Source organism: Bidens hawaiensis, unplaced genomic scaffold, assembly GCF_021521415.1.
Source record: "Bidens hawaiensis isolate Kalapana, Puna unplaced genomic scaffold, B.hawaiensis_p1.1 tig00001236_1, whole genome shotgun sequence".
NCBI classification, from domain to species: Eukaryota; Viridiplantae; Streptophyta; class Magnoliopsida; order Asterales; family Asteraceae; genus Bidens; species Bidens hawaiensis.
Window position 1 is genome coordinate 634,934 of NW_027491070.1, and position 22,863 is coordinate 657,796.

At 33.4% G+C, this 22,863-nt stretch overlaps 4 protein-coding genes across 4 annotated transcripts; all 4 read left to right on the forward strand.

The window, feature by feature from the left end:
* The first annotated feature begins 841 nt into the window (after nt 1-841).
* Nucleotides 842-2,613, forward strand: LOC143567054 (putative LRR receptor-like serine/threonine-protein kinase At1g56140). Its single transcript, XM_077053578.1, has 4 exons — nt 842-1,527; nt 1,667-1,898; nt 1,994-2,144; nt 2,227-2,613. Exons 1-4 carry the CDS (start codon nt 1,407-1,409, stop codon nt 2,611-2,613), a joined length of 891 nt encoding a protein of 296 aa, XP_076909693.1. The 5' UTR covers nt 842-1,406.
* A 396-nt stretch (nt 2,614-3,009) lies between these two features.
* On the forward strand, nt 3,010-9,756 carry LOC143568375 (villin-5-like). The gene is made up of 23 exons (XM_077054552.1): nt 3,010-3,138; nt 3,221-3,311; nt 3,422-3,521; nt 4,035-4,103; nt 4,205-4,414; nt 4,483-4,660; nt 4,742-4,874; nt 5,698-5,860; nt 5,952-6,099; nt 6,209-6,318; nt 6,383-6,538; nt 6,619-6,687; nt 6,815-6,883; nt 7,467-7,604; nt 7,680-7,808; nt 7,912-8,059; nt 8,153-8,166; nt 8,264-8,404; nt 8,476-8,601; nt 8,675-8,743; nt 8,828-9,170; nt 9,256-9,449; nt 9,540-9,756. The coding sequence occupies exons 2-23, from the start codon at nt 3,256-3,258 to the stop codon at nt 9,651-9,653; spliced, it is 2,877 nt and encodes a 958-aa protein (XP_076910667.1). The 5' UTR covers nt 3,010-3,138; nt 3,221-3,255; the 3' UTR covers nt 9,654-9,756.
* Nucleotides 9,757-10,728: 972 nt separating this feature from the next.
* On the forward strand, nt 10,729-15,912 carry LOC143568402 (putative glucose-6-phosphate 1-epimerase). Its single transcript, XM_077054572.1, has 8 exons — nt 10,729-10,973; nt 14,128-14,202; nt 14,306-14,362; nt 14,442-14,602; nt 14,685-14,825; nt 15,308-15,410; nt 15,496-15,595; nt 15,678-15,912. Exons 1-8 carry the CDS (start codon nt 10,878-10,880, stop codon nt 15,854-15,856), a joined length of 912 nt encoding a protein of 303 aa, XP_076910687.1. The 5' UTR covers nt 10,729-10,877; the 3' UTR covers nt 15,857-15,912.
* A 1,184-nt stretch (nt 15,913-17,096) lies between these two features.
* On the forward strand, nt 17,097-19,049 carry LOC143568390 (peroxidase 16-like). Its single transcript, XM_077054564.1, has 4 exons — nt 17,097-17,297; nt 17,462-17,653; nt 18,375-18,540; nt 18,626-19,049. Exons 1-4 carry the CDS (start codon nt 17,097-17,099, stop codon nt 19,018-19,020), a joined length of 954 nt encoding a protein of 317 aa, XP_076910679.1. The 3' UTR covers nt 19,021-19,049.
* The last annotated feature ends 3,814 nt before the right edge of the window (nt 19,050-22,863 follow it).

Consider the following 22,863-nt stretch of genomic DNA (forward strand, 5'->3'; position numbering starts at 1 on the left):
GTTTGATTGGGTTTTGTTGTAGTTTCCCTCTCAGACATTTATACAAACACCTGGTGTGCATAAATAAGGGTTTTTTTTTTAAATGTGAAATTTGATACACTTTTGCTTTAGTTAATGAAATTGTAGTTTTGGAATTGTGTTGATCTGATTTAGCGAAAGAATTATGTTAAAGTTCTAAAGGTGAGCAAAAACCGAACCATAACTGATGACCGAACCGCTAACCGAAATTATCGTAACCGAACAAAATTGATCGGTTATGGTTAAGTGAGTCTGATTAAGCGACCATATGGTTATGGTTACGGTTGATGTGCCTTTGTTAACTAACTTTAACTGAATGGAACCTTGTATGTTTGTGTGTTTTCCAAATTTTTAACTCTATTTCTATCTTTTATACCTCCATTTTCAGCTTCGAACGTTTAAATTCATGCTGCTACTGTCTATAACCGAGCTTGGAACATCATAACCAAGCTGGGAACTGGCATTTTTCAGCTTTGAAACTTCTTAATTGAGCTTGGAACACCATAACCGAACCATTTATGCAACTGGAACCAAGGAAAAACATATAAAAAAATACGATTGACAATTAACCGAACTTAACCGAATCCGACGGTTAACTGACTATTCGGTTATGGTTAAGCAATCTTCCATAACCGAAGCTCGCTTATGGTTATGGTTAAGCCCCCTTAACCGAACCGAACTGACTTTGCACACCCAAAACGGTGTCTGTTAATTAGTGAATTACATGTTCATTAAGTAATGTAGACCAAAAATAAGTATTTGGGTTAAAAAAAGAGCTTGTGATAATTGATAATGATATTATAATATCACTTGTGGATGCAGCAATATCTCCAACACCCTTATATCTCAATGAAGAAAGCTCATCTAAGAAGCACAATGCACCTGCCATCTTCTTAATCCTTGGAGGGTTAATCGTGCTCCTGGTTTTACTGATTCTTATATTCATTTTCTATAAGTTTATCAAACCAGCGCGGGTTAGAAAGTCAGCAAAGCGCGATAAAAGCTGCAAAGGTTATAACTTTATTGTATAGCATTATATCACTAATATCATTGATGTTTGCTTATTAAACTGATCTTTTGTGTTGTGGCTTTAAAAGATTATTTCAGTGGGAATCTTAGGACAATAAGCTATTTTAGCTTCCAAGCATTAAAGAAGGCGACTAAGAACTTCCACGAGTGTAATTTTCTTGGAAAAGGTGGATTCGGTCCCGTCTATTTGGTATGTTTCCTTTGAACCGATAACTACAAATTTTGATCTATTAATTAAGATAGATATGTGCGTTTTTGTGTTGTAGGGTAAATTGCACGATGGAAGATTAGTTGCTGTAAAGAAATTATCTTTTGATAAATCGCAACAAGGAGATGCAGAGTTTCTTGCAGAAGTGAGAATGATCACTAGCATACAACACAAGAATCTTGTTCGTCTTCTCGGTTGTTGCTCTCAAGGACCTCAAAGGATTCTTGTGTACGAATACATGAAGAACAAGAGTCTAGACCTCATTATTTATGGTACATAACTCAAACACACATTTTTAGAGGTGAAATAATGAACGGGTTAGGTAACGGGTCAAAATTAATTTTGACCCACAAACCTTTTTTTACCTTTTTCTTGAATTTGTTGATACTAAATGCATAGTTTTGTGAATAGGAAAAAACGAACAGTATTTAAATTGGAGTACTCAGTTCCAAATAATCTTGGGTATTGCTCGGGGATTGCAGTACCTACACGAGGATTCACACATCAGGATTGTGCACAGAGATATAAAAGCTAGTAACATTCTTCTTGATGACAAATTTCAACCCAAAATTGGAGATTTTGGGCTGGCCCGATTCTTCCCCGAGGATCAAGCTTACCTCAGCACTGCATTTGCTGGAACATTGTAAGTTACCTCTTATATCTTATAATAATAATATAACAAACTATAATCATCAATCATACAAATTATAAAAAATGACTTTGTTTCGTGAATTTTAGAGGTTATACAGCTCCAGAATATGCGATTAAAGGAGAACTATCCGAAAAGGTTGACATTTACAGTTTTGGAGTTTTGGTGCTTGAAATCATTTGCTGCAGGAAGAATACTGACCTTACTTTACCAGCAGAAATGCAATACCTTCCTGAATACGTAAGATCCACTCCCGTTTACATATTTAGTATTAGATCCATATCTACAAAATGTAATCTTTATTTATTTGTTTTGAAAATAGGCGTGGAAGTTGTATGAGAGGTCAAGAATGGTTGACTTAATCGATCCAAGAATGAAGAGTGACGGTTTTGTGGAGAAAGATGTAATGCAAACGATTCGGGTGGCTTTGTTGTGCCTTCAACCTCATGCAAACTTAAGGCCACCCATGTCAGAGATTGTAGCAATGCTGACATGGAAGGTCGAAATGGTTAAATCGCCAGTAAAACCAAGATTCTTGAATGCAGGACGACGGCAGATGGATGAAAACGAATCTTGGGAAGCCATATCTGATTATTTCCCTTCTCCACTCGAAAGTGAATCGCCCAACTTGACTCAACCTCCAAACTCTGTAGAGTCTAGTAGCAACATAAGTTTTTCAAGAAAAGTTGGCAGCTTGAAAAATTGTTAATTTAATTTTTTTTTTCTTTTCATTTTTTTTTTCAAATAAAGATTTGTTTTTTTTTGTTCTAATCTTTTGTTTTAATCTTTGCACCAAAATGGTAAATTTGTTTGTTAGTTTTTTTTTTCAAATCAGGATTTGTTTTTATTTTTATTGTAATTTGTTCTAATCTTGTTTACTGGATTTGGGCTTGTAAATGAGTTGCATGTTTAGTTAGTAAATAAAGAAAGAAGTGTATGTACCAAAAATAATTACAGCCATTAGTTTACAATGTTACAAATTTTTGTTTTTTAATAATGGAAAAAACAAAAAAAGAAAAAAAGAAAAAAACCCAACGGTTCTTTCTCTCTGTGTGCGGTTTTTGTGAAGGACTCACAGCCTTTCTCTGAAATTTTCTCTCTCTAGACTCTGAATTCTCTCTTTCTCTCTCCTCTACAATCTTTGTTTATTGTTTATGTTTTATATTGAACATGCACATAATATCAAAAACATTTGGATTGGATCCACACGTTCAGAATTATAGATTTATAGGTGGTAAGATATCATATTATCACATCATGTTGGTGCATTTTAAATATTCTGTTCATGTATTGTTGAAGAATTTTTATAATTTCAGGTTTTATTTGATTTGAATTGGTGTGAATTTGTATAATGTCTGTTTCTATGAAAGAAGTTGATCCAGCTTTTCAAGGAGCTGGACAAAAGGCGTATCCTTTGTGTTATATACATTCTAAATATTAATATTAATATTTATAATAATATTTTGTTAATTAAATGAAGTGTATTTGTGCATGTTAATCTTGACACCATCTTATAGAGGAATTGAGGTATGGCAGATTGAGAATTCGAAGCCGGTGGCTGTTCCGGAATCTTCTTATGGTAAATTTCTTACAGGGGAATGCTATTTGACGCTAAAGGTACTACCTTTATATTTCTTGATGTATTGTAGTTGAATCATATAAGTTTTTATATATTCTGTTTTGTTTTGTTGTTCCATCATGCTTTTTTGTTCATCATCTATAATTCTAAATAATATTCTATTGGTATAGCAGTATACGCATTTAAGCATCCGATGCATAGAACAAACTTTTGTTTTATGCGGCCCTCATAGCAGCTAATATTGTCTGTTTTGCTCACAAGTAGTTCAAGGCTTTGTTTTTTGGTGTCACGTTTACATTGTGATTAAGATTGATTGACACACAGATCCTCAAAAGAATGAAAGTGTGAAAACGAAGTATTATTATTTTTTGAGTAAATTACTCGGATGGTCCGGTCGTTTGCTCAAATTTCACCTTTCGTCCCTAGCTTTGAATAGTTACAGAAATGGTCCTAACTGTTTGCGAGATCGGAGATCGTTTACACATTTGGTCCTGGCTGTTAAAATTGTGTTAAGTGGATGTAAAATGACTCTTTTGCCCTTTATTTTACAGACCCATGCTTCAAAAAGTGGTGCTTTTCGCTATGACATCCACTATTGGATCGGTAAAGATGCAAGGGAGGTGAGCTCATTTCTTTCCTGATATACATGTTACGTTAAGTCGTTAACTTGCTATTTTATCGCATGTATATGTTAGTTTCCTTTTGTTTTTACTAAATGCAGGATGAAGTTGAAACTATATCTATAAAAGCACTTGAACTTGATGTAGCTCTCGGATGTCGAGCGGTTCAGTATCGTGAACTACAAGGACACGAAACAGAAAGATTCCTTTCTTGTTTTAAACCATGTATAATGCCAGAAGAATCTGAATCTCTTGAACACAAAACACGCATGTTTTCTTGCCAAGGAAAACATGTAGCTCATGTTCAAGAGGTAAAATAAGTTCTACACATTATATAAAAATATGACAATGTTGTCTGATATTATTTTACCGAACGCAGGTTCCTTGTGCTCGATCCTCACTCAATCATGATACAATTTGTATATTAGACAGCAAAAATAAGATATTCCAATTTAACGGGTCAAATACTTCAATACAAGAAAGGGCTAAAGCACTACAAGTAGTGCAGTATATCAAAGATACTTACCATCGTTCAAAATGCGATATAGCTACCATTGGTAAGTCAATTTATATCATATAGAATACTAGAATATCAAATGTAAAATCCAAAATCTGACTTTGTTTCTGGTTTTATTTAGACGATGGCAGGCTAATGGCCGACGCTGAAGCTGGAGAATTTTGGGGCTTCTTTGGTGGATTTGCTCCGCTTCCAAGAAAAACAACTGAGAATGTTGCTCAAAGTACTGATGATATTCCACCTCAGCTATTTTGGTAATAAATATATAAGAGTATTTATTAATATAAGGTGCTTGATTGGTACACGAACAGACATGTACACCATTGATAGTCTGACACACAATATTGGCCAATATTGTGTGTCAGTGATCTCTCTGGCATCTGTCTGCATGCAGACAAAGCGACATGGGACATATAATCCAATACGGGCCATACTTTTATTTTAAAAAAATATATATTCTTTTAATCGTAATTTTATTTGTTTTATATAAATCAACAATATTTATTAACTTTTTGAATAAATAAACTAAATCATATTTATATCCATTCAAAGTAATAAAATGTGATAGCATTTTATTAAGTTTTTGTTAGTTGTCGTTTTTTACGATTTTTCAGTAGAATCAAAACGGATCAAAATTTCATAAATTTAGATGTTTTAATTGAACAGCCAAAATAATATTAAAATTAATTGACAATAATCTTAATGATATTTATTTTTAATAATATTTTTATTTATAAGAATAATAATAAATTAAAAAAGCACAAAACGGGCCATATGCAGCTATATATCTTGAATATTCATGATATTCAATAAGAATATGGTCCACATTTTGTTCTTGAACATTTTACACGTGACCAATATCGTTTTGAAATGACATGAGCCACTGTGGCAGATGATTGTCGTAATGATTGAAGGAATACGGCCCATATAGCGCAATATGGGCCGTATTCTTGACAGGGACTTGGTGTCTGGAAGATGGAAATGGTGGAACAATATAAGGATCCTTATTATAATACTATCTTTATCTAGTATATAGTCAGTTCTGACTTCTGACAAGATACATGTTTTGTACTTAAGTGTAAAAAAGGGGCAGACAGAACGTATCGCTGCAGATTCCTTGGCAAAGAAGTTACTAGACACACACACTTGTTATGTTCTGGATTGCGGATCAGAAGTTCATGTTTGGATGGGACGAAATACTTTGATGGAAGAAAGAAAAGCCGCAAACGGAGCTGCAGAAGTAAATATAATAAGAATTATGGATTTTTGCGGTTCGTGTAATGATTTTATCTTATTTCCACTTAATTATAAGTTTTAATCTTGATTTACAGGAACATCTACGTGGCCAGGACAGACCACAGTGTAAAATCACCCGCATGATCGAAAACTTTGAAACGGTATCGTTTCAGTCAAAGTTTGACTCGTGGCCTCAACCGACTGATGTGGTTGCGTCTGAGGAGGGCAGAGGCAAGGTGGCTGGTTAGTTAGTTAGTTATTTAATCACTTATTCAGTTATTCCATACTTTTAGAAATAAAAAGTCAATTGACATTTAGTTAAAAACTTAGAATAATGATTTTGTATTTGTAGCGCTGTTAAAACGACAAGGGCTCGATGTTAAGGGGCTGCTTAAAGCAGCTCCCAGAAAGGAAGACGAAGAAGAAATCCCAGCATATATTGATTGCAGTGGATCTTTGCAGGTTTTTATAAAACTTTTATAAAAACTTTTGTAATTTCGTAATTTACTAAAACATGATTGTGCAGGTGTGGCGTGTAAATGGTCAACAAAAGAGGCTTTTATCCGATACCGATCTGTCAAAGTTCTATACCGGAGATTGTTATGTCTTTCAATATACATATACTGGAGACGAACAAGAGGAATGTCTTATTGGGACATGGTATGGAAAGAAAAGTGTTAAGGTAATTAATTTATAATTAAAATAAAATAAAATAAAATAGGTAGTTAACTAATTTACTTATTATGTAAATGTGTTTTGTAGGAAGATAGAAATTCAGCTCTCTCACAAGCAAATAAGATGGTTGAGTCATTCAAGTTTTTAGCTACACTGGTAGTTAGTTGACCTAATAGTAACTTAATAGTTATAAATAAATTTCAGTAATTATTATTTTTTATTTTAGTCTGTGTTTATTGTTTAATGTTTATACTCATGATCATTTGATTTAATGGATTTATAGGCACAGATTTATGAAGGAGACGAACCGTTTCTTTTCTTTGCAATATTTCAGAGCTTTATGGTTCTCAAGGTGAGCTTCAACTAGGCTTGTAAACGAACCGAACAAACACAGGCGGTAAATATATGTGTTTGTTCAACTTTAAGCGAACAAACAATCGGACACGGACAATTAAACGAACAAGGTTTTCTTGTTGGTGTTCGTTCTTTAAGAAAATGAGTGTGTTCATGTTTGTTATATGTTCGCTTGTTAAAGAGTATAAGGTTCACGAACGTAAATGAATGAACATAACCGAGCGAACAACAATTAAAAGTAAAACTAGTCAATCTATCGGGTCTAATAACTAATAAAACTAGACTAAATTGCATTGAGTTTAAACGTTTTAAACGAATTTACAAACGAACAAACATTAGTGAACATAAACGAGCGAACATAAACTAGCACGTGTTCATGTTTGTTTGACTAAACGAACAATAAAATGTTCATGTTCGTTCGTGTATTAAATAAACGAACTTCCCGCCGAACGGGTCACTGAACGTTCGGTTCGTTTACAGGCCTAGCTTCAACTAAGAAACAAGGAAAGATAACGCATTAAACATTTATTCTTTTCTGTTCGTTCGGGTTTTAAAACTTAGTAAATTTCTTAAATTACCAGGGTGGTCTCAGTAACGGATACAAAAATTACATATCAGAAAACGGACTACCAGACGATACTTACAAAGAAGATGGTATTGCACTATTTCGAGTTCAAGGCTCGGGACCAGAAAACATGCAATCAATTCAAGTTGAACCCGTAAGTTATTCTTGTATATTCATATATGTCATTAAATAACCGAAAGATATGTAATTATGTTTCTAACTGACTCAGGTTGCTTCATCCTTAAACTCCTCTTATTGTTACGTATTACACCAAGATGCAAATGTCTTTACCTGGTACGGAAGCCAGACAACCACAGAAGACCACGACCTTTGTGAGAGGCAACTCGATGTGATAAAAGTATGCGTATTAGTTATATTGTAAATTTGTAATTATATATATGCATCTTATTTTAAAGTGACCGATACCAATAATATTTATTTGTCATCACGTACGGTTGCAGCCAGAAATGCAGACTAGAGTGCTTAAAGAAGGTATCGAGACCGACCAGTTTTGGGAAATCCTAGGTGGAAAAACCAAATACGCGGCAAAAAAAATTCCACATGAAGAGGAAAGTGATCCTCATTTGTTCTCATGCACATTAACCAAAGGTGAAACCGTCTCTGTTTTAATTAATTTAATGATTATTTTGCTGTAAGTTAACATTTTTTTTTTGGTCTTTGATGCAACTTTTGCTCGTTCAGGAGACGAACTGAAGGTATGCATCTATTTTAGAAGTTTCACATGTGAAAACGAATACAATATAATTTTTATTTTATTGAATTTGCAAGATTGATTTCGGTTTGTTGATGCAGGTGTATGAGATATACAACTTTAATCAAGATGATTTAATGACAGAAGATATTTATATCCTTGATTGTCACACTGCCATATTTATTTGGGTAGGACAAGAGGTTAATGCAAAAACCAAAACACAAGCATTAGCTATTGGAGAGGTATGTTTTTCTTATCAAACAACAACATTGCATCGAAACAAATGTACATTATTTAATGTGTCATTTGACAGAACTTTCTTAAATGCGACGTTCTTCTGGAGAAATTATCTCATCAAGCTCCAATATTTATCATAACGGAAGCATGCGAGCCACCATTTTTCACACGTTTTTTCACATGGGATTCATCTAAATCTGGAGTAAGTTATGCTTCATTTATAATGTTTAACTTTATAAACATAATTTTAGTATTTATAATATGTATGTCAACAGATGCATGGAAACTCATTCCAAAGAAGGCTGTCGATTATAAAAGACGGAGGTCGTTCAATCAGGAATCATGTACGCTTTTCTGTATTATCTTCTGATAACAAAATGATAATTATTTATTTATTTATTCTAATCAGATAATTATGACATCATCAGAAACCAAAAAGGAGAACACCATCATATGGAGGCAGATCGGCTTCTGAGAAACCGCAAAGGTCGAGAAGTGTGTGCTCTGACCGACCACGTGCCCGGGGCAGGTCTCCCGCCTTCAACGCGCTAGCTTCCAAATTTGATAATCCAAATGGCAGAAACCTCTCAACTCCACCTCCAAGTAAGCTCGGTTTCGGTAGTGATAGCGGTGGCAGCACTGGCGGGGGTGGTGGCGGCAGCAGTGGTCTTGACGCCTCTAAAGCTCTTTCCAAAACTAAAGCTTTTACATCATTAACCACCTCAACCGACAAACCAACACGCGAAAAACTTATTCCACATTCTGTAAAAGGTAATGTATAATGTATGATCATTTCTATAAATTATGGTTAATAATATAAATGTTGAAACTGATTAATATGTTTTAATGTTATTAGTAAGCGCTGATTCAGCAGCAAAACCCGAGGCAAACACTAGGGTTGTTAATCCAATGAACAGTAGAACAGAAGTAAAGGAAAATGCGAAAGAGATTGAAGTCGAAGATGACGCAGGGATCACATTATACCCGTATGAACGTTTAACAACGACGTCAACTGACCCTGCTCCAAATATTGATGTAACTAGACGAGAGGTACGTTTTTTTTTAAAACAATTAGTGTGCCGAATATGATTACAAAATCGTATTTTGGTTAATTTACATTTGGAATATTATTATACGCAGATATATCTGTCGAAAGCCGATTTCAGGGCGAAGTTTAATATGACGAAAGATGCATTCTACAAGATGCCAAAATGGAGACAAAATAAGATGAAAACTTCACTTGCACTGTTCTGAGTTATCTATATGTTTATAAATAAGGAAAGCATGGTTATAAAATTTCTATATGTTTTATGTTGCAGTAGGTAATTATTTATTGGAATGTAAGTGAATAGAGTGTATAGCAAGTGCAGTAATCCTTCATTTGATCAATAAAATCTGATCATTTAAATACTCATATGTTATCATGTATCAAATTTATTAATCCACTCTAACATGCTATTACACATATGCACCAGTTTTATATTGTATTAGTTATACCATGATTGCAACTCAACTTTGATGTGTTTTAATTTTTCTTATAAAAAAATAAGTATCAGTTAAGGAAACACACCTTAAGAAATGTTTAAATTAACTAAAAAAGAGTAACAATAACAAACATGTAGTAACTGACAAAATTCATCTATTTAATAAAACTTATTATTTAGATGGATGCTTCTTGTGGTTTACACATATTGCATGTTTGCTCCTCAATGTTACATAAGTATAATATGGTCTCCAACTGTTTGTAAACGGTAACACTGACATGAGCATTAAAATTTTCATTGTACTTGAAATGACTATTTTGCCCTTAATAATTAAAAAAAAGCTTTTTTAAAAGTACAATATGGTCCACATCCATTCCTCCCTCTGAACAACCATACCCAATTCTCCTGCTACCACCACCTTCCCATATCACATCCTCAACCCCCAAAATAAACTTTGTTTTTTTCGCTGGCCTCAAAATACTCTACAAGCAAAGAAATACGAACCTCTATTTTCTCACTCAATAATAAGTTAATGGCAAAACTTACTAGACAAAGTGGATTGAACTAACTAAAATCATCCGGAGACAGACAGTGGTGAGGGGATTTACATATCCATACTAGGAAGCATCAATGTTACACTTTTAGAAAAGCGGGGGAGAATAATGCAACATACATAAATCACACGGAGCATCCGTGTAATTAATTAGTTAACTCTAATAACTTATATTAGTTAACTAGTAAGAGAGCAAATTGCATATTAATAAATAGTTGAGGGGTAATACTCGTAACTCTGACAACTGTATATAATAATAATAATATCTATATATCCATCCAGACCTCACGAACAACAATCCACACACTTTCTGTTAAACAATACACGTGGCAAACTTCACACAGTAGCCGTGTAACTTGTGTGTGTAAACTACCGAACTTATAATCATACAGTTTTAGGTTATGGAAACTGGCGATTAATTGATTGATTGATTAGTGAAAGATGTCGACGTCAGAACGAACGCCGGTTGACGTCATCAAAGGCGTTAACGGTCTGGAAAAAGTTGTTCTCCGTGAACTCCATGGCAGCAGTGTTGAGGTCCGTAAGTTTAATATCATGTTTGTGAAGTTAGGTTTTCGTATATATTGTTGTGTATGAATATGAATTATAGACATCATCATCATCATCATGGGTCTGAGGAGGGAGGGTAAGATGTAGACAGCCTTACCCCTACCCATAGGGATAGAGAGGCTGCTTCCGATGAGACCCCCGGCTCGATAGTAGTTTTGCATCAAGCCTTGGACATAAGGCACATAGCACTCAATCATCGGGACACCGGCTGATTGGTGCATGTACCATTGTCTTTCGGCTGTCAACGCCACCACATGATGCCTGATTAACCTTCTGCCACTTTTAACGTTATTTTCACGAGATTAGTAAAATAACGTTAAAATTAGTGCAATTTTACTTTTAACGTTATTTTCACACATATATACATTATATGCGCGCACCGCAAGCAGGGCGAATGAATTATAGACATGATTGAGGATTTATATGTTTATTATGAGGAGTTTAGTTTATTATTGTATGTATACAGTTGTTGTAACTGCTACTGGAAATGTTTAATGTTTAATTGATTGGAAAGATGAATTTGCATAATATGTTGATTAGAGGATGTGTGATTTGGTTGGAATTGGGGATTATGCTTATGAATTAAAGCCTAATTGCATTGATTGTTGATTCTGATGGAGCTCAACAAACCGATGATATATATGTAAGCTGATGGCCTTATGATATATATGTAACTAATCTCGTGGTATATATGTAGCTAAATTTGCCTTATGATATATATGTAAGCTGATGGCCTTATGATATATATGTCACCGATTTTAACTAATTGAGTAGCTAATTGGCCTTATGATATATATGTAAGCTGATGGAGCTCAGTTTAATCTTGTGGAATCAATAGGCAATCTCGGAGCTAACTTCAGTGTTGTAAAAATCACGTTTAGTATTGCTAACTGGTTTGGTGATTTGGTTCAGTCTTGAATGAAAATTGTTGCTTGTTCAAAAAAAAAAGTATCGCTAACCAGTATGCTACTAATTCGATTTCACCTAATCGGATCAACTGATTGGTAGTCGAATAAAGTCAGCCTAAATTGTTCAAAATCCGTCAAATTTTGGTCAAAGCATGTTAAATTTTGGTCAAAATTGGTTTAAATAGGCCTAAATTGGTCAAAATCTTTGAGTATTTGAAAAACTATACTTCTTAAAGTCCAGTTAATAAGTTTGAAAAATTATATATGATGTCTAATTTTGAAAATTTACATATAAATTTTCAATCTGATTAATTGCTAGTAGGTACCCCAAAGGTTTTGGAAAATATATTCATTTGAGGATGGTGATTTGGTTGAAACTGGGAATTATGCTTTTTGATCCTGAGTACCTAATTTGGCCTTATGGATATGCTAAACTGTTGGAGCTCCTTCAGTTGAATTTTGTGGAATCAATAGGCGTTAGGCAATTTCTGTGCTAAGTTTAGTGTTGTAATAATCGCGATAAGTCACTGATTAATAGCTAATCGGGTATGCTATCGATTTAATTTCACCTAATCGGACCAGCTAATTGGTAGTTGGTCAAAGCCGGACAAAATAGTCCTAAATCGTTCAAAATCCGTCAAAATTAGTTAAAATCGGTCAAAAATTTTGTATATATTATACAGTCCAGTTAATAAGTTTGAAAGTTTATATATAAAATTTTGAAAAGTTGTGTATAAAATTTTGAAAAGTTGTGTATATATATATGTATAATTTTGAAAAGTTACATATAAAAATTTTAATCTGATTAATTACTAGCTAGGACCCTAACACCCGACTAGCACCTGGCAAGATCTACAACACTGGCTAAGGTGCTGTTTGTTTTTTAAGAGGTAAAATGTCTGCAGTCTGCGGACCATATCTGCACACATCTGTAGAAGAGATTGCTAAAATAAACTGGTGGTGTACGAACTGCGGTAGTGGGTGGTGGTGCTGCTGGATGGTGATAGTGGTAGTGGTGGGTGGTGTGGACGGTGGTGGTGGTGGTAGAAGGCGGTAGTGGGTGGTGGTCGTGGACGATGGGTGGTGGCGGACGGTGGTGGTGGGTGGGTGATGGCAGACAGTGGGTGGGTGGTGGCGGACGGTGGGTGGTGGTGGCGGACGGTGGGTGGGGGACCGTGGTGGTGGCGGCGAACGATGGGTGGTGGTGGTGGTGGTTGACATTGTGTGTTGGTAGGGTGTAGTGTTTTAACCCTCGTCAGACCTTAAATGATCTCAGAAGTGTATGAGCCAAGTATGCACCAAGAAGAGCTTGCGCGGACGTTTTTTAATGAAACGTCTTCAAGAAAGCAAACAGTCTGCAGATGGCAATGTCTGCGCCGCGCAGACAAAAGAGGCTGCAAAGACTTTTTACAGAAAAACAAACAATACCTAAGTTATTTGTGGACCTGCTTATTTTGTGTATATGCATTTAGTGACCCTTATAATACATGTAGCATTACTATTCAGATACAGGACTATGACAATTCTGTGTTAGAGATCATCATCATCGTACTCAGAATATCCCACCAATAGCAAAGCTATGGTAGGGTCTGTGGAGGGTAAGATGTAGACAGCCTTACCTCTACCCTTTAGGAATAGAGAGGCTGCTTCCGGTGAGACCCTGGCTCGATAGTAGTTTTGCATCAAGCCTTGAACATAAGGCACATAACACTCAACCATCGGGACACCGCCGATTGGTGCATGAACCCTTGCCTTTCGGCTATCAACGCCACCACATGAACCACATGATGCCTAATTAACCTTCCGCCACTTTTAACGTTATTTTCACGAGATTAGTAAAATAACGTCAATATTAGTGCAATTCTGTGTTAGAGATGAAAACTCTATTTGAAACTTTTTCACTATCCTCCACTGTTTGAAAATATCATATTTTTTATCAAAGAGTTACATTTTGAGGTCACAACGAAGTAAGCATATCTGAAAGTGAAAATTGTGGATCATAAGTGACAGAGTTATGTGAACCTCATATCACGTACATCCAAGTTAATAGAAATTTCACTTGTTTATATGCAAGGTTCATGTCATGTAATTAGCCTTACATATGATTGTTTATATAAATTACATGGATTAATTATTCTCCTTGATGTAGTTCTGTACTCTGTAGTATAAGTTGAAAATGCATCTTATAGTTCTTTCTTCATTCTATCATGTAGGTATACTTGTATGGGGCCCACGTGACATCTTGGAAAAACGAGCACGGAGAAGAGTTACTTTTTATCAGTAGTAAGGTGTCGGTAGATACAATTATACACTTAATTACTTATACGATTGAATCAGTTAATAATTATCACTTGTCAGCTGATCTTATATAAAAGTATAAACATTCTGCAGGAAACCTTCAAGCCTCCAAAGCCGATTCGTGGGGGTATTCCTATATGCTTCCCTCAAGTAACTAACTTTTTGTCTTTTTCTTTTTGATTTTTATGTTTTGGATTTCTAATTTTCTAAACTTGCTTTCTTGATGCAGTTCTCAAATTTAGGTCCTCTTGAACTTCACGGGTTTGCTAGAAATCGATTTTGGACATTTGATGATGACCCGCCTCCTTTACCTCCTGATGTCACAAATAAGGTTTTTCTTGATTTGATTCTCAGGCCCACTCAAGAAGATTTAAAATTATGGCCTCACAGGTACAATTTATAAAATTTAATTTAGTTTACAACTTACAAGTATTTCTGCTTGCTTAAGATTCATAATTTGAAATTACTTTAGCTTTGAGTATCGTTTGCGGGTCACATTGGGTCCGGGGTCAGACTTGATGTTGACTTCTCGGGTCAGAAATACAGGCACGGATGGAAAGCCGTTTACATTTACATTTGCATATCATACCTACTTTGCAGTTTCGGATATCAGGTATATAATGACCAATTTTGATGACATTTAGAGTAAATTACACTTTTGGTCCATGTGGTTTAGATTGTTTTAACACTTACAACTCTTTCGGTCTAAGAAGGAATCTTTTGACGTATCATGGCTTGAGGTTTAAGTTTATGACACTTTCGGCCTCTGTTGCTAACCCCATCCACTTTTTCTGTAAAACAGAATGGCAAATCAGTCATTTTACATCAATCACTATTATTATTAGTGTTATTATTATTATTTAATAGAAGATACAGAAAATATAAATGGGTTATATAGTTCAAGGGTTTTTGTCATCAATTAACAAATAGTTAAGGGTATTTTGGTCTTTTAATAAAAATATAAAAGAAAATTTGGATGGGGTGAGTAGACTGGACTGTAAAAAATCAAATTTAAGTTTTTGGACTAAAATGGTTATTGTCAAATCACAGGGACTATTAAACTTATCTAACTCTTATAAAAATTTATTGATTCAGTGAGGTTCGGGTGGAAGGATTGGAAACATTGGATTATCTTGACAATTGTCAAAAAAGGGAGCGGTTTACAGAACAAGGAGACTCGTTAACCTTTGAATCAGAAGTAAATTAACTAACCTCCTCAACCCCAGTTGTTTACTGCTTAACCATGATTATATCATTATTGTTAATGTTATACTTTACACCAGATTGACAGGATTTATCTTAGCACACCAACGAAAATTGCAGTTATGGATCATGAAAAGAAACGAACCTTTCTCATCCGGAAAGATGGTCTTCCAGATGCTGGTGAGGCTGCACTTTCTCTTAGTTTCGTATCCATTCTTTTCTCTCATAACCATTTATACAATTATTTTTATATTTTATATAGTGGTGTGGAATCCATGGGATAAGAAAGCAAAGGCAATGGTTGATTTTGGAGACGACGAGTATAAACATATGTTATGTGTGGAGGCTGCAGCAGTGGAAAACCCGATTACATTAAAGCCTGGTGAGGAGTGGAGAGGAAGGCAACAACTTTCAGCGGTCAGCACGTTGCTTGACTCATAAGGAACTTGTCTAGAATGGTTTGTGTTATGTACATGCATGTATGTTGCATAATCTTATTAATCTTACTTGTGATATAAACATTTTTCTAATTTTTATTTTGTTTATCTGGTGCAGGTAATGTGATTTGGATGAAACAAAAGGTTCTTTTTTTTTGTTCTTAATGTATAAATTTGTTGCTGATTACATTGGTTCATAATGCTTGGACTAAAATGGACAATAAGAATAATCATATGTATACGTGTACTATGATTTATAATTCATGTCAATTGATTGTTATCATATTAATTGTATGTTGGATTGATGCATAGCTCTACTATGTTGATTAAACAAATAAACAAACTAGGGGTGTGCGTGGTCCGTGGTGTGGTTAGGCGCAGTTTTTGTTTAAAATCAAACCGAAAACCAAAACTTCGGCTTTTGGAGTTTTTGAAACCGTTCGGTTTCGGTTTTTTGGTTTTTTCGTTTTGCCATTTAAAAGCTTGAAAATTTTAGGCCGAAAAAAAAGTTGACAAAAAATAATGAATTTAGGTATAAATAATTTTGTTAATTGTAAAATAATAGACTATTGTAAATTTAATCAAAAACATTGGAGTTACATATTTGTTATATTCTTATAAATTAATTAATATAAAATATAACAAAAACAAAACTTTAGGAATTCGGTTAGGTTTTTTCGGGTTTTTTTACATGCAAAACCAAAACCGAACCATTAGTACGGTTTTCATAAAAACATAAAATCAAACCATTGGTTTTTGTTTCGGTTTGGTTTTTTCGGTTTGAATTTTTTTGGTTTTTTTGGTTTCGGGTTTTTCTCACCCCTAAAACACACTGATATAACTCATTTACTACAATATATTTATAACCATGGCAAACTGTGGACCACATGTAGGAAACATAGGTTTTCTTATGGATTTGCAATTTTGCATGCCAATAAATTATTAGGTTTCTTTTTCTTTTCTTTATTTACTATTTAAACAAAAGCTTTCAAATTCAACACTTAAGGTATATATGAATAAAAGAAGAGATGGTACGTATCATCTCTCTTTTACCAACTTATACCATTATGCACTAATATAGTATAAAGTAAAGTTAGTTGGGTCTAGTCTGTAAAAACACAGTCCCATAATATTAAAAACAATATATATATAAATGCTCCTATAAACAAACATATTCATCATCAATTCATCACCCACAATCTTAATTATAACGAACAAAACATGATAGCAAAATGAAAGTGAATATGAAGAAGCAAATGCTCTCTTTGTTGTTCTTCTCTTTCTTTGTTGCTTCATCTTACTCTCAACTCTCACACAATTTCTACCAACACATTTGCCCGAATGTCGAATCAATTGTTCGATCAGCCGTCACCAACAAATTCCAGCAGATGCCAGTCACCGCTCCGGCCACTCTCCGCCTCTTTTTTCATGACTGTTTTGTTCGGGTTTGTGTTCATGTTCTCCATACCCATTAATCGTTATTATATGTAATACATTTTTCCACCCACAAAACGTACATAAAAATTTGATGCATGTATTACACGGGTTCTAACTTCTAACTTCTAACTTCTAAGCTAGTATTAAAATATATCCTATGTTTTTTATATAGGGATGTGATGCTTCAGTGATTCTATCACATGCAAACGCTGAGAAGGATCATCACGAAGACTTGTCACTCGCTGGAGACGGGTTTGACACCGTTATCAAAGCGAAGGCAGCCGTTGACAGCCATCCCGGATGCCGGAATAAAGTTTCTTGTGCTGATATATTAGCTCTTGCCACCAGAGATGTTGTAGCCTTGGTAAATTTTCCCTCAATGACTTCTGCTTATGTAGTATTTTACCAATTTTAGCTTTTGAGAGTAATAATTTAGTAGGGTTTGTATAAAAAGTATAAATTAGATGATTTTGATATGTTTCACACTTTCACTATTGTAGTTTTAAGCTATTTGTTCTATTTTATTTAATTGGTCAATTAAATAATCTAATACAATTTTACAAATCAACTTTTGTATTAAAGTTCATCATCATGTTTAAATCTACACATCTGTTACTCTTTTCTTTTTAGAATTAATTATTTGTTACACTCGTAAACCAGTTGAAATTGGATTACAACGTTGTGTGACGTTTCAGTTGTGCAAAAAAGTCATTAACTTTTTCCTACACGATGTTTTAAGTAAATTAACTATTTGTCGATGATTCGTTGGTAAATTCTTTGCTCACGCCTCTTTTCACCACAAATACTCACCAACGGGTTACCAGCATTCCTATTTACACCGACGGATGGACCACCTTGATGGCACGTTAACAAAATTTCGCTCATATATGATCCACATATGTAAAAGTTATGCTAGTAACCTAGACTTCACATACTTGCATAATTTAAACAAGTCAAGGGATTGTAATTTATCATAATCTGGTTCAATGACTTCTATACATATTAAAAGTAATTGTTTTTATGATATTAACTCAATACTTTTAATATGTTGAATTGATTAAATTTTAGTTTTTTAATATATATAGACAGGTGGACCATCATACAATGTGGAATTAGGTAGGAGAGATGGGAGAATCTCTACAAGAAAAAGTGTTCAACACAAGCTTCCACATGCAAATTTTACCTTGGACCAACTAAACACTATGTTTGCTTCTCATGGTCTATCTCAAACTGATATGATTGCACTTTCAGGTAATTAAGTTAATGAGTTATTTATAAAAAAAATAGATTTAAATATTTTGATTTAATGTTTAAACTGTTAATTTGTTTTTAAAAGGTGCACATACACTTGGATTCTCTCATTGTAATCAATTCTCGAAACGCATTCGCTCCAAGGCTGGAATAGACCGAACCCTAAATCGAGTGTATGCTCTTCAGCTAAGACAAATGTGTCCAGTAAATGTTGAACCGGATGTCGTGATTAACATGGACCCCACCCCGCAAACATTCGACAATGCATATTATAAAAACCTCCAACAAGGGAAGGGCTTGTTTTCTTCTGACCAAGTCTTGTTCACGGATGCTCGGTCAAGGTCAACGGTTAACCTGTTTGCTTCTAACAACAATGCATTCAATAAGGCGTTTGTGACCGCCATCACCAAGCTAGGTCGTGTTGGGGTTTTGACCGGTTACCAGGGTGAAATCAGACGCGATTGTAGCAGGGTTAATTAACTAGAAATATATGATAAAACATATATATATATATATATATATATATATATATATATATATATATATATATATATAAAGTAGCTACTAGACGAGTACCCGCGCGATGCAGCGGGAAACACATACCTTTGTCACCATGTAACAAGTTTATGGTGTTCGTTGTTTGATTTGAAACCGAAAAATGTTCACACGGGTCATTGGTTTAATTTCATCTTTGATTTTTAGTTAACTTTTGGCCGGTCGTTTTCAATTTTCAAAGGTTCGTTTTGGTTTTCGACGAAAAAACCGCTTACTGGCGGTTTGACCCATTTTTTTAAGTAAAAACCATCAAAACCAGACCGCAAACACTCATACGTAAAATGTTATTTTTTTAAATGAAAAAAAACTATAACAATATGATACTCAAATTAAAGAGAAAAACATGCTCGTTTTTATTGTGTAATTTCTTTAAAAAAATATCAATGTATGAAAAATTATTAACGTTTAAAAATCATGAGAGAAGTTGAGTTAAAAATGAAAATAAAAATCGCATATGAGTGAAAGAACAAGGATCATATTTGTAACTATTTTTAAAATTTACAAAAGTTAAGCAAAGTGAATGGGTTAATCTTGTAACTATTTTTTAATAACCGTATATGATTATTTTAGTGGACAAGTTTGCCCTTATCCTAGATGCATTAAAGGTTGTATCATGTGTTGATTGATTTGTAAATCTCTTAAAACCAAGGTGTCTTAATTTACCCTTGTTTCATACATTATATATAGTATAGATAATAACTGTTCAAACGCATAGCTTTTAAAGAACAATCATCTTGATTATGTGTTGAATAATAAATGCTTGTTTATATTTTTAGGTCCAAAATTATTTCTCACTTGAAATTTTATGACAAATAATTTCCTTTTTCATGCGGGTATTGTTATCATTGTTCTTGGTTTTTTTCCCAACAATTGCAATTATTGTTTTTCTTTTTTTTAATGCCAATTGCATTAAAATCAAGCAAAAAACTTGAAGAAAATATAGCAAAGAAAAAAAAGTTAAAATGAACCCCAATCACACACTATTTGATGTGGTGACAAAAATGGTTTAGTTTCAAAATTATGTGAGAGATTCAATCCTTACTAGGGATGGTTTGTAAATAATATATCTGGTTGTTTAAAAAAATGAACAACCGATTAGAGCATTCCCAACTCATTCTCTAAAGTTGTCAAACCCATATAATTTAGGGTAAATTTTAAGAAAACCATCAAAATCACCTCCCCAATCCATTCTCTATTATATGGATGAGTTATATGGCAACTAAAGTAAATCCCTAAATATAGGGACTCATTTTTATCCATACCATATAATATATCACATATCTCCCAATCACCATTTACTATATAATAAGACAAAAGAGAAAAAAATAATAAAGAATTAATTTATGGATATGAATAAGGAATAGAATGTGGAAGAATTTTGAAAAATGATAGATAAATTTATATAATTGTGTTTTTTAGCTAAATTATAAGAAAAATATATGAAATTGGATGTGAATGCTCTTACAATGGAAACTTTGTGAAGCTGAATCCACACCACATCAAGAGATTCCTCCATTAAACATGATTCAAAGATGTAAATTGCATCTTTGCAACTAATTTGATTTGTCAAGTTAGTTGTCAAAGATCTACACACTTCAACTTGAGTGAAGCACTAAAATTTAAAAAAAAGACGGAAAAGGAAAATATTTGTCATATCGTTCTATATATTTATCCCAAGATTTATGGTATCCTAATTATCTTGTTTCCTCATTTATCTTCTGCAATTTGTAATTATAGTCCTTGATGTAAACCATGAAAATTGACACTAATAATATATTTGCCGCCCTTGATAGTTGATGCCAACAAGACTTCTATATCCAAAATAAGGGGAAAGTTCATGTATATTTTGATTTTAACACGAGTACGTAGGAAATAATGCCAATTTATTTAACAATGCGAACGTAAGATACAATACCAACTGCAATACCAATCTACATAAACGATGACTTATAATAACAAAGAAAAGAACCTAAAAATTAAAACAAAAGAATCAAAATCAAGAACAAAATAATAACAGCATATACCAACAAATACTTATAACTGCAAAAGAAAACATCTAATAATAACAACATAATATAAATAAACAAATACTTATAACGTCTCATAATCGAAAATTAGCAAATACGAACAAAAAATAGCAGCAAACACCTATAAAAACGAACATAATCATAACAACAAATTGGTTCTCACCGTTTTCATGTTAAGAATAAAATGTATTTGATCATGTTTATCCAAAATAAATAGAAAATAAAAAAAACGAATTAAAAGGCAAACAAGAACCCTTGATTAGTCATCATGATACGTGTGCATGGTTCAATTTGGGTCGGTTTTGGGCTAAAGCCAAACTAAAACTTTGGTTTTGGATTTTTGAGACCGTTCTATTTCTATTTCAATTTCCGTTTAAATTTAGGTATCGGTTTCTGTCATTTGATCTTGAAAATTTTAGGTCGAAAAAAAGTTGGTCAAAAATAATTAATTTAGTTATAAACAATTTTGTTACTTTTAATTACATATACCAAAAATATTTGAGTTACATGTGTATTAAATTGTTAAAAATTACTTAAAATAAAAAAAATATTTAGAAATTTTGGTTCGGTTTGGATTTTTGTATTTCGGATCGGTTTTTTTTGTTATGTTGCACGTCCCTAATTATATGTTTTTCTTTTAAATACAAAACAGCGGCCTCCAAAATTTTTCATTGAACACAAACGAACCCTGGATCGGAACTTATATGAATCATATATAGATGGACGTCAAAGGTACGTAATTTACGATAGAGGAATATGATCCAAACACACATACGAATATTATATCTATAATCTATAATATATATATAAACGAAAGCTCTAAAATCCTATGTATCGCTCTATGGTTACTTCATACATTTTTTCAAGCCACCATATTGCATTATTTGTAAATGGAGGCTTCTCATTTATTTGACCCAAACTCACGGGTATGGGTCTCACCAAACACATATATTTCTTAAACAGGTTATAATATCTTATTAAATTAAAAATTAATCTTCCTAAATATTTGATGTGAAAATCCTATAAAATAGGTATTTACCTAAAGTTAATATATGATTTTGGTTTTTTTTAAATATTATTTATAATTAAGAAACAATTTTATAGTCTAAAAATAAACGGGTCTTGGGTCACACCAACCCAGATATTTTTTCGATCGGGTTATAACATCTCATTTATTTGTAAAACTTTTTTATCATCAAACCGTAAGTATATTATTAAGTTAATTACAATAAATAAAATAAAATACAAAAAATAAATAAATATTCGGCACGAAAAATGAAACACAACCCTTGTAATACGGTTAAAAACTAGTTTCATAGATACGCGTCTTTTGTTTTATTTTATTTTAGTTGAATTGAAATAATAATTTTATAGCCCAGTGAAGTTCTAATAACTAATAATTCCAAGAGGGCCAAAATGAAAGTTGAAAAACACCCCAAACCCATAAATACATCCATCCCATTCGCAATTTCTCCGTACTGATACAAACCAACCCTAAATCGGAACATGGAAGAAGAAGTTGAAGGTAAGTAAGTTACGATACGAACGCACTGATGTGTTATATTGTTTTTTCTTCAATCTAATTGTCTTCTTTCGCTATATATAGATGATTTGTGTGTTATTTTCGATTCTCCCTCTTGTCTTGTTAATCAACGAATTGAATAATTCATTCTGGAGTGGTGGTTCTAAACACTCATTTATTATTATTATTGAGTTGTCACCTGATCTTTTATTTTGTTTG

Excerpts from the sequence above, each read along its gene's own strand:
- LOC143567054 (XM_077053578.1), top strand. The coding sequence starts at position 1,407 with ATGATCACTAGCATACAACACAAGAATCTTGTTCGTCTTCTCGGTTGT. Across the intron at positions 1,528-1,666 it reads TCTAGACCTCATTATTTATG|GAAAAAACGAACAGTATTTA; the intron begins GTACATAACTCA and ends TTTTGTGAATAG. Across the intron at positions 1,899-1,993 it reads ACTGCATTTGCTGGAACATT|AGGTTATACAGCTCCAGAAT; the intron begins GTAAGTTACCTC and ends CGTGAATTTTAG.
- LOC143568375 (XM_077054552.1), top strand. The coding sequence starts at position 3,256 with ATGTCTGTTTCTATGAAAGAAGTTGATCCAGCTTTTCAAGGAGCTGGA. Across the intron at positions 6,100-6,208 it reads GGGCAGAGGCAAGGTGGCTG|CGCTGTTAAAACGACAAGGG; the intron begins GTTAGTTAGTTA and ends TTGTATTTGTAG. Across the intron at positions 7,605-7,679 it reads AATCAATTCAAGTTGAACCC|GTTGCTTCATCCTTAAACTC; the intron begins GTAAGTTATTCT and ends TAACTGACTCAG.
- LOC143568402 (XM_077054572.1), top strand. The coding sequence starts at position 10,878 with ATGTCGACGTCAGAACGAACGCCGGTTGACGTCATCAAAGGCGTTAAC. Across the intron at positions 14,363-14,441 it reads TTCCTATATGCTTCCCTCAA|TTCTCAAATTTAGGTCCTCT; the intron begins GTAACTAACTTT and ends TTCTTGATGCAG. Across the intron at positions 14,826-15,307 it reads TTTGCAGTTTCGGATATCAG|TGAGGTTCGGGTGGAAGGAT; the intron begins GTATATAATGAC and ends TTATTGATTCAG.
- LOC143568390 (XM_077054564.1), top strand. The coding sequence starts at position 17,097 with ATGAAGAAGCAAATGCTCTCTTTGTTGTTCTTCTCTTTCTTTGTTGCT. Across the intron at positions 17,298-17,461 it reads TTCATGACTGTTTTGTTCGG|GGATGTGATGCTTCAGTGAT; the intron begins GTTTGTGTTCAT and ends TTTTTTATATAG. Across the intron at positions 18,541-18,625 it reads TGATATGATTGCACTTTCAG|GTGCACATACACTTGGATTC; the intron begins GTAATTAAGTTA and ends TGTTTTTAAAAG.